The following is a 16,387-nucleotide window of genomic DNA, read 5'->3' as shown; positions in this document are numbered from 1 at the left end:
CTCTCAGAAGTATGGCCAGGGGTTGCACGGCCAGCGCGAAGAGGCCCGGGGACAGAGGGCAGCCCTGCCTCGTGCCCCTGTCCAGCGAAAACTCCTCAGACACCATCCCATTGGTATGAATTCTGGCTACAGGGCTGTTATAGAGCAACTTAATCCAGGATATAAATTTAGGGCGTGCAGCAAACTTTAAAGAAGCTTCAACATGCTTTTTCTTCAGCAATGGAGTCTTGCGTGGTGAGCATGCATACAGGCCATGGCGGTTGAGTGCAATACTTATTGATTTCTTTGAAACAATTGTATCCGCTAATTCCAGGTCTTTCTGAAGCTCTCCACTAGTGGTCCTCTGTCAGGAATCTTGTGTGGATCACCTGGTCGTGGTCGGTTTATGGTGAATTTATGTTCTTTCCACTTACAGATTATGGTCTCAACAGTGCTCCTTGGAACATTGAGAACTATAGAAATCCTTCTGTAACCAATGCCATCAGTATGTTTTGAAATAATAAGGTTGCGAAGGTCTTGAGAGAGCTCTTTGCTTTTGCCCATCATTAAATGTTTCTTGTGTGACACCTTGGTAATTAAACACCTTTTTATAGGCCATCAGTTGAGACTAAACTAGCTGATATTAATTTGCACTGACAAGGAGCAGGATTGCTTTCTAATTACTGATAGATTTCAGCTGGTGTCTTGGCCTTCCATTCTTTTTTGCACCTCTCTTTCTTCATGTGGTCAATAATTTTCCCTGTGTCATTCCATTTTATTACACGTAAGTTAATTTATGAACGTATTTGTTTTGGTTTCTTTGTATGTATGGATTGCATGGGTTGTTATTGACATGTGGTGAAAACTTCATGTCAATAGCACCTTCAAATATATATTTACCTGGAAGAATGGTGACGTCAATGCTTATTTTACCCTCTCTATCTAGCTATCTAAAGATAGTAGTCTATCAGCAGGATCAGTTTCAAATATAAAATTAAGAAAAACATAAAAAGAGATGGACAGCTTAGAAGTAAGTTAGTGTGAAATAAGCCAAACTATATAAGTGCTAGAGGTGGTATAAAGAATATTTTTCCTTCACTGACTTGTGAAAGAAAAAAAAAAAAGATTACTGTCTGCAGGGTTGGGCCTATAATAAACGGGGCTGCAGGTTGGGCAACAGGGATCAAGAGGAACTGTAGACACTGGAGGAATGCATGAACCTCAAGTAGATACGAGTTCTTGGTGGGAAAACAAACCTATAATACCAGTGCTTACATAGATTAGATAGATAGTGTAACAAAGGGACACGATGTTTGTTGGTAAAAACCAAACAATGGGGGTTATTTACGAAAGGCAAATCCACTTTGCACTGCAAGTGCATTTGAAAGTGTAGTCGCTCTAAATCTAAGGGGTGTATCTGAAATGAGTGGAAACTCTGCTGATTTTATCATCCAATCATATGAAAGCTAAAATGCTGTCTTTTATTTTCCTTGCGTGTCCCCTTCGGATCTACAGTGACTTTACTTCCAAGTGCACTTGCAGTGCAAAGTGGATTTTCCTTTAGTAAATAACCCCCAATGTGTTTTTTGAGTCTGTTAATTACTGTGGTAAGCTTACAGTCAATTTGGGTCCAGGTCCTTACTTATATTTTTATGGTCATTCTTTATTGCCTCACCTTTGCTAAATTCCAAAAGACACTTGCTAGGCTAGGCATTTATTAATCACAAAATTCCAGGAAGGCTGACCATAACTATGAATACAAAGATTTTAGGGTGTAAAATTATTACTAAATACATTCTTGCTTTGTGTTATTTATATTTCATGTAATTTATCTTTTGGCAGAATGAAGAAGTGTAAGTGCTGTGCATTGGTTCTTTTACGACAGAGGGTTATCTTCATCATCTGCTCTGTGTCTATTCTGGGTATCTTGAAATTTATGAATATTGAACTTATATTTCCCAGATCCAAAAGTTATTTTGTGGAACCACAGCTATATTTTTCTGGTATTACTAAAAATGGCCAACCACATGATCCCTCCAGCAGCATTAACTGTACAGCTATATTTGAGTTGGAACCCTCAGAGATTGGGAAAAGTTTACAGCTTCGGCAGAGGCACATATACGACCTTGATGATGAAAAAGTTTCAGAAATGACAAAGAACTGTAAAACATATAAAAATCTAAGACAGTACCATCAAAAGATTTTCTCAAAGGAAGAAGTGGACTTTCCAATAGCCTATTCAATGGTTGTACATAAGGATGCTATAAATGTTGAACGTCTCTTGCATACAATATACAGTCCAACTAATGTGTACTGTATCCATTATGACCTAAAATCAACTCCTGATTTCCAGAGAGCCATGATCAATTTAGCCAGCTGCTTTCCCAATGTTTTTATTGCATCTAAACTTGAAAAGGTGGTCTATGCTCATTTTTCCAGGCTGCAAGCAGATCTTAATTGTCTGTCAGATTTTCTGGCCCATCCTGTTAAGTGGAAGTATGTCATAAATTTATGTGGGCAGGACATGCCGCTCAAGTCAAACTATGAACTTGTTTCTGAATTAAAAAAACTTAATGGAAAGAACATGCTTGAGACATCAAGGCCAACAGATTTAAAGAAACAACGCTATATCTATCACCACCAGGTATTGTTCATGTTAAGTCTCGATTACTTTAAAATGCCCATTAAAACATTTACTCAGAAGAGTCCACCACCCTCTGATATTGAAATGTACTCTGGAAGTGCTTACTTTGTTTTAAGTCGTGCTTTCATTGAGTACATTTTTGGAAGTCAATTGGTTGCTGAATTTTTGGAGTGGAACAAGGATACTTTTTCCCCAGATGAACATTACTGGGCAACCCTTGTCCGTATGCCTGGGGTTCCAGGTGAGATTCCAAGAACTCAAGGAGATGTAACAGACCTTGATAGTAAAACTCGTCTGGTGAAATGGAGCTATCTTGAGGAAAGCCTTTATCCGCCATGCACTGGCACTCATGTTCGCAGTGTTTGCATTTATGGGGCTGCAGAGTTAAGATGGCTTCTTACTTCAAAACATTGGTTTGGAAATAAATTTGATCCTAAAGTAGACCCCATTTTAGTTAAGTGTTTAATTGAAAGGATTGAAGAACAACAGAGAGCATTTGTTTCTTCATCAAGATGATTGGACTATTCCCTGTGTTCTACAGTAACCATATTTTTGCTTCTGGAGAACTCAATACCGAATACTTGGAAGAAAAATTGCCATTTGACCAAAGCCTTTAATTCATTTTTAGAGTTGTTTTAAAACTACTGCAGTAAAGTTTATTGCAGAATCAAATCAAATGCCAGCAATGGCACTGTCTGTAGTAGACTTGAGAAATCTAAGAGACTCTAGAAAGAACCACAGGTCGTAACAATGCAATATTTGGACATGCAGACAGTTTACAAACCAAGGCCCTTCGTCACAGGGTGTAGTGTGATGCTGTGTCCTGTGGTGTTTGTTCCTTTATGTGTAAGTCTACGAACATTGTTGTGCTTGGTAAGGCTTCCGATAAGCCCTGTTTCAGAAACTTCAGCAAGCAAACCATGATGTAAGGGGCCCACAAAACCCCAGCTATAGTACAACTGATCACTAGTTTTGGTAATGTCTAGCCATGCATGGACCACCTGATGCTCCAGTGGTAGATTCACCATTGATATTGTAGTTTCTGACAAACTGAGGTACAAACTGTATTTTTCTGATTCTTAACAATCATCGGGGACTGAAATAATGAAAACAATACTCTATTCCTTTACATTTTTTAATGTGCTGTCAAGGAAACCTAGTTCAGTGCATACCCCACAACAGTTTAAAATCTTAACCCCTTCCCACCAACAGTACGCTTATATGCAGCCTCACTGGACTGGACTTTTTTCAGTGGGGCCACACATATACATATCTGTCTTTGTGTGGGGAGTGGGCTCTCAGCACAGAGACTGGGGACTCACTGGGAACCCCAGGTCCTGTACTAACGATCGGGATCAGGAACTCCTGGTTCTCGGGTTAACTGATCACTGTGGTAGCCCTTTGTTTTCTCTCTCTGAATGAAGGTTTGAGATGCATTGTATTTCTATCATTCCTTGCAGAGAGAAAAATAAACAAAACTGTGTGTAAAATATTAAAAAGATATCAAATAAATAAAAATACCTAGATTAAGGTTTGATCAAAGTCAGTGCCAGGGTTAGTGTTTGGGTCAAGTAATGGTCAAATGTCGTTTTCAGTATAATTTGGGCAGGATTTTTTTTTTTTTAAAGCATTTTTTGATTTGTTTCAGTGTCAGATAGTGTCAGTGTGTTTTTACTAACTCATGTCACAGTTGCAAAATTGTGCTTAGGCATTAATATTTATTTTACCCTTAGATGGGAAGGGGTTCAATCAGGAAACGTCTTAAGCACTACTGTGATAAATCTATACCAGATTCAGCCAATCTACTACTCTTATATTCCCACAAAACCATTCCCAATCTCCACTGCCTTTAAAATCCAAAAATCATACCTGTAAAACTAGGGACGTTTGGTAGGTGTGACTGTAGACAATAGAAAGAAGATACTGTGACTGACCCCTTTGATAAGATTCCGCATGATGCCTTTATACTGAGCGTTAAGTAACCTGTTTACCCACAGCAAAGAAGTCTGTACCAATCTGTCATCTTCTAGTGAAGGTAGAAGATGAAAGCACCCTTTTGGTTACTATTCTTAATACCTGTGTATTGTTTACTCTATTTTATACCATGTGTGTTGATTTTTTGTTGTGTGCCTTAAAGAGGGGTTTGGACATTACTCCTATAGTTACTTTCCGTTTTAATTTGTGCCAAATATATATATATATATATATATATATATATATATATATATATATATATATATATATATATATATATATATAACATTTTTAAAGACCTATGAATTTTATCAATATTGCTTTTTTCCCGAAATAATATTATTACACACTGATGCATATTTTTTGGTTCCCTTCAAGTTATTTGTGGCAAAATGCACTGAAATAACATGTTAGCTCCAAGAAAACTGCAGATAATTACAGTTACCGTATTTGGTGGTTTCAGGAGTTTTTAAGCATTTGGGTTGTTGAATTTTTACGTTTTTTTTGTGCCAAATTATAATTTGCATTGCTAAAATGCACAGTATGTTATACTACTGAGAATATTTACAGTTCAGTGCATTTTCTAAAACATTAAGAGTATTACAATCTACTGTAGTAATGTAGTGTAGTGTGTTTGATCTGCAATCTGCTTTCATATAGACATCCCTTTAGACCAGGGGTCTCAAACTGGCGGCCTTCCAGCTATTTTGCAAAACTCCCATTAGGCATTGCAAGGCTGACAGTTAAAAGCATGACTCCTACTGGCAGAGGCATTGTTGTTCCTTGTTCATATGGAATACTAATATGCACATTTGAACATCTGTGACTCATGCTTGCCATCAGTACATCTCAATAGGCTGATCGGTGAACATTAAAGTGTTACTAAACCCACAACCGTAAATTCAGTATGTATCGGGCGGCACAGTGGGGTAGTGTTTAGCACTCTCGCCTAGCAGTAAAAAGGGTCACTGGTTCAAATCCCAACCATGACTCTACCTGCCTGGAGTTTGCATGTTCTCTCTGTGCCTGCGTGAGTTTCCTCCGGGTACTTTGGTTTCCTCCCACACTCCAAAGACATGCTGGTAGGTTAATTGGCTTCTGTTCAAAATTGGCCCTAGTATATGAGTGGGGACCTTGGATTGTGGGCTCCTTGAGGGTAAGGACTGATGTGAGTGTGCAATGTACAGGGATAGGGACAATTGTAGACACTCACTCAGGTTGAACTGGATGGACTGGTGTCTTTATTCAACCTTACTAATTATGTAACTGTGTAACTATATATGTAGAAAGGCATGCTTGTTATACTCACTGTGAAACCTAAGGGGTTTATCATTTGCATTATGTAAAAAGGCAGTTTGATCTGGTTGTCCATCTGCTGATAATACAAAGCCTTGGGGGCACTCTGCGCATGCTCAGTTTGGTGTGTATTGCTAGAAAGTTGTTTTTTTTTCTTGAGAGAGTGCATGTGATTGGTACATGGACAATCAGCACTGTCCAGGCAGAGAGTCAGGGGTCATGCAGCCTCATAGGACAGTCAGAGGAGAATGAAAACTCCTCCTATAAGCTTTAACTAGACACTGATAGAAGTCACAAGACAACTGATGAGAAAGGGTATTTAACAGTTTATATTTACTTAAGTAATTGCATTTCCATGTTCTGTGTGAGACCAGATATCAAGAATGCGGGGTCCTGGATTTTGTAACACTTTAAATACAAGTTGCTTAACACAAAAAAAGGTTACTAGTTATATAATAAAATGTACTCATGTGAAAGCTTCCATATCATGTTCTTCAGAGGATTAGTGCAGGAAATCAGAGAGACCATGTCACCTTAACCATTCAAAGTGACAGGGTTTCTTTAAAGTTTACCCCCTTTTACCTCCTCTGAAAAATATGCTTAGGTTGGAGTTTACAAGCAGCAATGATGTCACCCCCTCTGTCAGCTAACACTGCTTATAGCTAAAGACTGGTCTTTAAGCCTGAGTAGTGTAGGGGATCACATGCTACCCTATACCTGGAAGTACGGGGTATTTTGTAACGGCTACAAAGAGTAAGGCATGCCTGCAGTGAAAAACCTACTACATGCCATACATTTTTTTTTTATATATATTTTTTTTTAGTGCACACTGCCGCGTGTGAACTGGCCTGATAGGAAACGGGGCTTCTTTTGCATTAATACACTTGGAAAATAAGGAGAATATTTTCCCAATGATTACAGTTTAGATACCATTTGGTTTCTCCAACTTACAAGCGTTTAGGAGGCCAGAAACATAAAGTAACTTGTTTTGTTGGTGTGTAAATGTTATTTAATAATTATACATTATGTTGTGATTAATTTTGATTGAAGGGTACATGCGACTAAGTTTACTTATGTTATCTCTTTCTTCTGTTATTTAAAGATTTCTATTTCTTTATCTAAGGTGTTTTGATATACAATTTATGACTATGATTACCTGACAACTGTGATGCATAGAAACATTTATTTTTTTATACTTTTGCAAGTCATGTGTGGGACTCCATTCAAAGCTGTCTGTGTGTCAAAAAATCTTCCAATGCACACACAGGTGCTGCAGAGAGAGCAAGAATTCACAGCAGTACTTTACATCGGTGTACAATCTTTGTGGATCTTAAAAGTTGCCTTTAATTTTATTTTAAAAATGTGATAATTACGGTAACCCTATAATCAGAGCTTAGTTATGAATTCTAAGCCCTTGTACACACGGTCGGAGATTCCGACAACCAAATCCGTCGGATTTTGTCCGTCGGATTTTTTCAGTCGGATCTTGTCCAAAACTGTTGCATACACACGGTCGGACAAAGTTGTCAGAAAATCCGATCTTTCAGAACGTAATGACGTAATTTCATTACGATGGGACTACGTTCAGGCTAGTAGCCAATAGCTTTGATGTAGGAATTTGATCTGAGCATCCGTGGCACTTTGTCCAATTGGAATTCTCTATACATGATCGGAGTATGTCCGATCGGAGCAGTTTGTCGGAAAATATTTCCAGCAAGTTGGAAAATTTGGTCCGACGGATATTCCGATGGAAACACTCCAATGCATACCACACACAGTCGGAATATCCGACAAACCGCTCCGATCGGACACATTCCGATGGAATCTCCGACCGTGTGTACAAGGGCTAAGTGTGGTTTTCACTCTATGTATACTTTCATACTGTGGGCAATTTCTGACAATTATGTTGATACTACTACTTTAAAGGCATCACCCACCCAAATGTAGATATTCATTTGAATTGGATTTTCCGTGTGGCTTCTTGTATTTATGTGGGACAGTAGCTGCAGCACTTCTGAAAACAAGTTCCTAGATCTGCCTACGGCCATTGTTAGTTGGTCTAAATCTGCTTACCAGGTTATAATTATGAATTTATTAAAGAAAAACTCTTTGAATATAAGCCATCCATGTCATATGCATAACCCAAGTGTAATTTCAGCAAAATCAACAACCATTTCACAAGGAGATTGACAAATATTTGAAGTTTTAAAGAAGATCGATCTCTTTTTCTTTTCTTCTTTTTTTACTGTTCCTGTCTCCTATGGGACAAAGTACATGTAAGACATTGTCTCATGTGGCTAGGTGCATTTTAAAGTGATTGTAAAGGATTGTTTTATTTTTTTATAACAAATATGTTATACTTACCGTATTTATCAGCGTATAACACACACCATAAGCAAGTTTAGGAGGGAATTGAAAAAAAAAAACTTTTAGGAGGGGAGTTTAAGGAAAAAAACTGACATTTAAATGCCCATCAGTGCAGCCTTGTCGGGGTCATTTGCAGCCTTCCATTTAGCCTTGTCACTAATTTGCAGCCTTCCATTTAGCCTTGTCAGTCATTTGAAGTCTTCTCTGTGTCTTTGCCATTTAAAAATGGTGCCGCCGAGATACAGAGCGGATGTCCTGTGTATTTTGGTGGCGCTCGGTAGTTCTCGGCCGTTCTCGGCGGCTTTCGGGTATTTTCAGGCCGCAGTCGGCCGTTCTCAGCTATTTTTGGCCGTTCTCGGCTATTTTCCCAGAGTGTGGCCGAAAATAGCCGAGAACGGCCAAAAATAGCTGAGAACGGCCGACTGCGGCGGAAAATAACCGAAAGCTGCTGAGAACGGCCGAGAACTACCGAGCGCCACCAAAATACACAGGACATCCGCTCTGTATCTCGGCGGCACCATTTTTAACTGGCAAAGACACAGAGAAGTCTGCAAATGACTGACAAGGCTAAATGGAAGGCTGCAAATAGCCGAGATCGGTTGCAGATAGCCGAGAACGTCCGAGTGCGGGCGAAAATACCCGGAACGGCAGAAAGGCTTAGAAACAGCGGGGGATCGGTGTATAACACGCACCCCCGATTTCCCCCTGATTTTAGGGGGAAAAAAGTGCATGTTATACGCCGATAAATACGGTACCTGCTCTGTGCAGTGGCCCGATCCTCCTCTTCCCGGGTGCCCCAGCCCCTCTTCATCAGGTACCCCCACAGAGAGCTGCTCTCGATTCACTAGATTTGATTGACAGCAGCGGGAGCCAATGGCTTCTGCTGCTGTCAATTCATCCAATGAGGACCGAGACACAATGGCTGGACTCGTGCTTGTTGCCGGAACGAACAGGTTCAGGTAAGTAAAAGGGGGGCTCTGAGGAGCAGCTGCAGCACAGAAGGTTGTTCACCTTTAATGCATAGAATGCATTAAGGTAAAAAAACCTTTACAACCCCTTTAAGTCTAGTCTGCACCCCTTCCCCTCTTGCTGCGGTGGATCTGAGAGCAGCTAGGAAGGAGACGGCTGATTAATAAGAGAAGTTTGTCTCCTAAACACTTCATAACAAAAAATTCATAGCAGCAGCTCTAAACACTTTACACAGACGAGCAATGGCAAGAGGAATGCAGAGGCTGACACTCCCTCCCACAAGTGCTCAAAGCCCAAACAAATTGTTTTAACGGACCACTAACACTTTGTATACAGTGAGTATACAGGTGCTAGGCAGCATTCTCCACATGGCATGCCTGTTATGTGCCTTTGTAGTGGGAGGTTAAGCCAACGTTTGTGGTTGTATTATTATTATAATACATGATTTATATAATGCCAACTGTTAGCAGTGTGTTACGAAATAAAATAGCATTTTAACAGACAGGCCAAACAGATAGCACTAAGGACCCATTTATACAGACATACGGAAATGCATCATAGATGCTTTACTGCATTGTAGTGGAATTATTTTTTAATGGCACTAAAGGAATGCATAAGCACTGCAATGCACTGCAAGCCAAGTTGGCTTTTTACTGCACGTTGTCATGTGCTGTTTTGCAAAAAATGTTGCATGTCCAACTTTCTGTCTGTTGTGGTGTGTGGGCTGTCTAATTAAATTAAGGAGCTGTCTTAACACAATGCATGTTAATGATACAGTGCAATCCTCAATGGATTGGAAAGGTGTGATAGGCCTCTAAATTAACATGCTTTCACACTAAAAATCACAGCTAGAAATTACTTTACTGGATACTGCCACTCCAAAATTAAAGTCTTCCAGCTCCAGTTTCCATTAAATATTTATTACAGTTACATATATAACGCTGTCAATTTATGCAGCACATATATATTGTACATTCACATCAGTCCCTGCCTTCTAGGAGCTTACAATCTAAGATCCCTAACTCACATTCATACATACCCACACTAGGGCCAATTTAGACAGGGGCAATTAACCTATCAGCATGTCTTTGGAGTGTGAAGGGAAACTGGAATACCCGGAGGAAACCCACGCAGGCACAGGGAGAACATGCAAACTCCATGCAGGTAGTGCTGTGGTTGGGAGTCAAGCCAACGACCCTAGTGCTGCTAGCCGGAAGTGATAACCACTTTTGAATACTAATGCTTATGTATATTATGTATGTGAACCCTGTTTTGAGATCATTTAGAGTTGGTGGGAGGGTTGCTTTGTCCATACCACTGCCATTTGTAGAAAATGCCCACTTCTTTTTTTCCCCATGTCATAGAAGTAAATGGCAGTGGTATGGACAGAGCAACCCTCCCACCTACTCTTATGCCGCGTACACATGACCAGACTTTCCGGCAGACTAGGTCTGACGGAATCAGTCCATCGGACATTCTAATCGTGTGTGGGCTAATCCAATCGTTTTTCATTTAAAAAATCTGACGGACCTAGAAATATAACATGTTTCAAATCTGTCCGATGGACTCAATTCCTATCGGGAAAACCGTTTGTCTGTATGCTGATCCGACGGACCAAATATGACGCAAGAGAAGCTATTGGCTACTGGCTATTGAACTTCCTTTATATGTCCCGTTTTATGTCATCAAAACGAACAGACTTTTGAACAGACTAAGTCCGTTCGTGTATGGGCAAGTCCGTTCATTCGGAAGTCTGTCGGAACTCTGTTGAAAGTCTGTCGGGAAGACAGTCAGACCTAGTCTGCTGGAAAGTCCGGTTGTGTGTACGTGGCATAAATGATCTTCACAGGGTTCACATACATACAAATTTATTCTGGGTTTTTGGTTTTGGAGATGTTCATTTGTTTATTAGCAGTCCTGCCAAGTTTATAAACTGAAGCAAAATTGTTAATAAAACATATTTAGAGATCTAAACAGCTCGGCCAGTAGAAACTGCAGAAAAGTTTTTGTTTAGACCAGAATCCTTTGATTTATTCTTCAGGGAAACAAGATGGAAATAGGCCCATTCTTTGGCTTAGGATTGGATGAAAAGTGAGAAGAAGTAACTGCAGCAATTGTCAGAAAATATCAGAAGCCATAACCTTACCTTAAAGCTGAAATCCAGGCTCAACAAATATTGTCTAAACACCAGGGACAGGTGTATTCTTACCGGAGTCTTAGCACCTTTTGTGTATTCCTTCCAGATCTGTGCAGTTTTCCCAACATGAAACAGCTCCTACACTCTTTTTCCTGAGTGTAGGAGACCGGTTACTTCTGTTTTCTCTCCATTTACCAGGTGACTGTCTCCGCCTCTTCCTGTAGTTTTTTGCAGACAGCCTTTAGTGCTGGGTCCCCCCCAACAGCTCTGCTCCCTGGCAGGCTATGTGCATCCCAGTGATGATGTCACCACTACTTTCACAGGGTAATAACTACGTTTGTAGAGGGATTTAGTGCACACTAGGTACATTTATATGATTTGTGGCTATTGAGCAATACTTTGAATGAAGGTTTTTGTGCTCGAAGTTCATATGCTCCAAATAAGAACTGATGTAGAGAAGTTGTTACTATTCACAATACAATTTTGTTCTCAGCTGTCCCAGTGCTTATAGTATGGCATGATTATAAATATTGAGAACAACATTGCTAAAGCTTTAATTCTAAATTAAACTAAAAGCTGAACTCCAGACAGACTGCTAAACCCATGTTTGCAAGCCATATATGGGAGTTGTGCCAACTACTAATAAACACACAACTACAATAATTGGTGTTGTTTTTATATCTGCCAGGAGATCAGCTTTAAAAGAGAAGTATGGTTTTCTTTATTTTTTTGCATAATCATACTTACCTAGGTGGATGGAACATCAGACCAATGCTGCAGCTGTCCCCTGTCGTCTCTACACTGAGAACTGAGCCACAAAATATCACCGATGGCTTGGTTCTCACTCCTCCCCAAGCAGAGTGATGCTGTCTGTCAGTCAGCATCGTTCCTGCTCTGATCCTCCACGCTTATTGGAGCAATGAGCTATGGAGGGGTGGGAAGCGGCCATCTCAGCGGATCAGGGAGCGGCCGTCTCAGCGGCTCGCTGAGACTGCCATCAATCAAGGCAGCTGATGGATCTAAACTTGGGAAGTCGGGTGACGCGTTGCCTCGAGACTGATGGCAGTAACGCCAGCGGAGAGCGGACTTGATACCGCACTCTTCTGAAAATGGGTCACAGGAGTGCAAAACGAATTGTAGTCCTGTGACCCAGAGGAGAAGCCCAGCCTAAAAAGCTCAGGATGGACTTCTCCTTTAAGTGTAGAATCCCTGCTGAGTTACAGAAGTCTCTACAATCCTTATTATCTCTGTGAGTTAAAAAGTGAGTCTAGCTAGTGTCCTTACCCCCATACACACATCTGACCATCCTGCATCCTAATGTGGAATGCCAGCTAAAAGTGTCCAAGTCTGGGACAGAATGGGGAATGGTAAAAGCCTGTTTGTTACCTTTTATTGCTGCCCACTGAGAAGTTTTCCTCCTACTTTCTGTCTTGTATACTCCATCTTTGGGACAGAAAGTGAAAAGAAATCTCTGAAATGGGAGAACAGACAAAAAAAAAAAAAAAAAGACAGCTCCTGTCCCTGGGTGGTTACACTCACCCCTCTACAGTATCTATGGAGGGATCCGTAGTTGCCATCCAGGCTAGACTTTAAATACGTTTGTCTTTGTTTATCTCCATTACATGGAGATTGAGAGAACTAGTAGTTTACAGAAAAAGACAAGATTATTTGTTTTTTTAAGGAAATTACAAGGACACTGCATTTTTGTCAAGCTCATCAGGTATTTTCTGTACTTGCTGAAAAAAAAAGAAAACCGTTGCAGCCACCACATCTTAAGACTGGTAAACTGCAACCAATTACATTTTTTGTTCTTGGGTTTATTATCCTTTACGGTAACTTTACTTGCATATCAGTATGTGAAAGCGGCTCAAATGGAACGTTTGTGTTTTCAATTGTATAATTACCATGTAAAAGAACCAAAGGCTTTCGAATCTGCACAACTGTTTATGCACTTTATAACCTACATCTTGCTTCCTAACAATTTCATTTTAAAGAGCAGCTCCACTTTCAAATGAATAGAGGTTTAGAAAATGCAGATAAAGTTTCTCTTTAATCTGGTGATGGAATTTTTTCCAAAGAGGGGGTCGACATAGTTTTTGGGAGAGGCAGAAGCTAGTTAGGGGTCTTAGACATCCAAAGAAACACAACCTACAAGCATATCCAAAGATTAGACCATTTAAAGTACAACTGTACAGAAAAAAAAGGTGGGCTTCTGTTGCTGACTTTGAGTCACTGAGCTAAAACAATCATTGACATCAGAGGGATATTAGAAGTCTGGATAGTGATGAGAAGCGTTCAGTCCAAACTCAGTCTGAACCCAGTTTGGCAGAACTCATCACATTGGCACTGGCCCAGCCAGCTGTGGGAGGGCATTTCCCATTTGCCCAACCAACCAGGGAATTTCCCTCCTAGCTGCATATAAACTAAGGCATGGGTATGGTTGTGACATCATTGACCTAATATGGCCACATGGCTATATTTAGCCAATGTAACAAAAATTTATATTTAAGCACCACACCACTGCTAGGAGGACCAGATACAGCTTTATTCTAATAAAAGTCAGAGGGGACAATCCAAAAAGTAGCCGATGAGTTTTGGAGGTCCAAGAATGCCAATTTTATCATGATGAATCCTAAATCTCCAGGAGCATTGTCTACTTTTTGGATACTCCCCTGAATTTTATTGGAATAAATTTGTATGTGGACCTCTTGGCCATGGTGTGGTAACCCAAGGAGACAGTGGAGATCCTAGGGTGTAAAAGCTGGCTGCCCAGGAACCTGATTATTTACATCAACATCAACACTCTAAAATGGCAGTACCAGTGACATAACCCAATGGGTCCAGCACAATTTTTCTACCTTCCTCAAATATTTAGTCAATGTCGCCGACCTAATATGGTCATATCAAGAACATTGTGAGCTTCCCACTCCTTTGTGTTCCTGCAGCTGCAGGATGGGGAACGCTCTGGGTGCAGCCAACGGAGATACAAACATGTGACAGACAGCTTCCCAGTTTGGACCGAACTCTGCTCATCATTACTTGTGGATCAATTATGCAAAAAGTATTGGATTAGCATGAATGCCACCAAGCATTTTTAGAGAGAGAGGTTTGCCAACATGTTCCCTCAGTACAGATTTCCATTAAACATTCCATTCATCTTCCTTAGTAGCCATTATCATTTATTTGTGCTAAAAGCAGAGATGCCTTGAAATATTTTTTTCACTTGTTATAGGGGAATGTTAATTTAATTTACTATGCAGTGTTTTGGAAATGACTCAGGAACTCCTGTAATATAAGCTGTTTACTTTTGATGTCAGAAATGATACGTTTGTTTGTTGATGCCTCTTATTCCATCCTGAACTTGAATCCCTCTTAGAAGCACGCAATCTGTATTGTTGCGCTCTCTGCTCAGGCAATGGCTATTTTAGCAAACCTCAAGAGCCCGAGGATCGATATTAAATAGGGAAAATTATTGTATAAAAATGTGTTACTCTGTGAGATGATCTGTCTGTGCTGGTACACATGGCTGTATTTTATTTTTATAAAAATAAGGTGTAATATGTGGTGATAAATGAGGCAATCATTTTATATAAAAGATAACAATATCTAATGTCAAATTAAATAAATTGTTTTATTTGTAATAAATGTTTTTGATTTAAAAAAAAGTTTGGTCTCAACTTTAACTTAATTATATGTTTTTGTGTGATATTATTTCTATTACAATGTTACCATACAATAAGGTCCTTGTAACCTAGTGCCAAGGAAAGAGGAGCAGCATCAAAATGCAAAATACTGTGTGTGTGTATATATATATATGGAAAGGCCAGTATGGTGGCCTGGAATTATGGGTGGAGCCCGGTGGAGTATATAACCAGCCCGTTCGCCTGGCTCCCTCGTCGGTTCCGGTGCGCGATATCTGATACGTCAGAAATAAAGGGCCGACTATCCACGAGACTTTACAGTGAGCCGGGTTCGTGAGTTCCTACGTTTTCGTCCGTCTCGTGTCGACAAAGCCTTGTCGTTCGTCAGCGTCCGTCCGGTCGCCGTCTGAGTCGCTATACTCTAATCGAAAGTTTCCGTTGTCGTACAACATCTGGGCCGGCTGTCGCAGGTAGGGCTTCGGCACCCTTTTCGTTTCATGTGTTATTAAAGTCACGTAAATTAGTTTCCTGAACTCACGAACCACTCACTCTAGGTCACACGAACGGCTTAACCGCGACACTTGTATTCGATACCTCACTGTCACTACCCCTTCTTCGTAGAAGTCGTTGTCACCTTTTCGGTACATGTCGTTCGTGCCAACTGGCACTTCGTTTCGCAGCACGTCGTTGCTAAACCGAATGACTCTTTTGTTGTGTTCGAACCGATCGAACCATCTCGAAATCACAGCCGTCTGCTTGTCGCGCTAAATTGAGCAGTCCGGGCAATGTCAATCTCAGGTTGTTCAAAAACCCAAAAAAAAAAAAAAAGGGAAAAAAAAAAAATCATGTCATACCGTTTGTACTATGTCCGTCATGTCATTTCCTTTCATGTCAATCATTGCAGTCACGTCAATCATATCAGTCGGTGATGTCGGATCATTTCATTTTCTGCCATTTCTAACCATGTTATCATTTCTGCCACTTACCGCGCTCCGATTCGAATCCTGTCGCATCTCTAACGCACCGATTCGCTTCGAAGTGCCCCAAGGTTGGCCTCATTTCTGTACATGCTCCAGAGACTGAGTCACTCGCAGGTCCAAGCATGGTCCTTGTTTCTAGTCTTTGTCATGGCATATCATTTCTGTCACTTATTACGCTCCAATTCGAATCCCATCGCATTCCTCATGCATCGATTCGTTCTGGTGCGCCCAGCTGCACGCCTCATTTCAGTACCCCCCCCTTTTGCCTGAGCTCCACGTGGCAGGGTCCCCCCCCCCTGCCTGAGCTCCACGCGGCAAAGTCCCCTCCCCCCCCCCCTGCCTGAGCTCCACGTGGCGGGGTTCACCCCTCGCCTGAGCTCCACGTGGCAGGGTCCCCCTC

The 16,387-nt window shown here is 40.7% G+C and overlaps 1 protein-coding gene across 7 annotated transcripts in view; it reads left to right on the top strand.

Moving 5' to 3' along the window:
• GCNT4 (glucosaminyl (N-acetyl) transferase 4) overlaps nucleotides 1–16,387 on the top strand; it is a 254,811-nt gene that overhangs the window by 83,290 nt on the left and 155,134 nt on the right. For 3 of the 7 annotated variants that reach the window (XM_077462536.1, XM_077462538.1, XM_077462537.1), the window contains one exon: nucleotides 1,822–13,547. The exons of the other annotated variants lie outside the window; for them this stretch is intronic. In XM_077462536.1, the coding sequence (XP_077318662.1) occupies nucleotides 1,823–3,139 (1,317 nt within the window). In that variant the 5' untranslated portion in view covers nucleotide 1,822 and the 3' untranslated portion in view covers nucleotides 3,140–13,547. Of the gene's footprint in view, nucleotides 1–1,821; nucleotides 13,548–16,387 lie in introns of those variants that run through there. 7 annotated transcript variants of the gene reach the window in all.

Source organism: Lithobates pipiens, unplaced genomic scaffold (genome assembly GCF_037356315.1).
Source record: "Lithobates pipiens isolate NorthernLeopardFrog02 unplaced genomic scaffold, aLitPip1_a1.2 Scaffold_3, whole genome shotgun sequence".
NCBI lineage: Eukaryota > Metazoa > Chordata > Amphibia > Anura > Ranidae > Lithobates > Lithobates pipiens.
The sequence above is the reverse complement of the archived record's forward strand: the minus strand, read 5'-3'. Positions and strand labels throughout refer to the sequence as shown.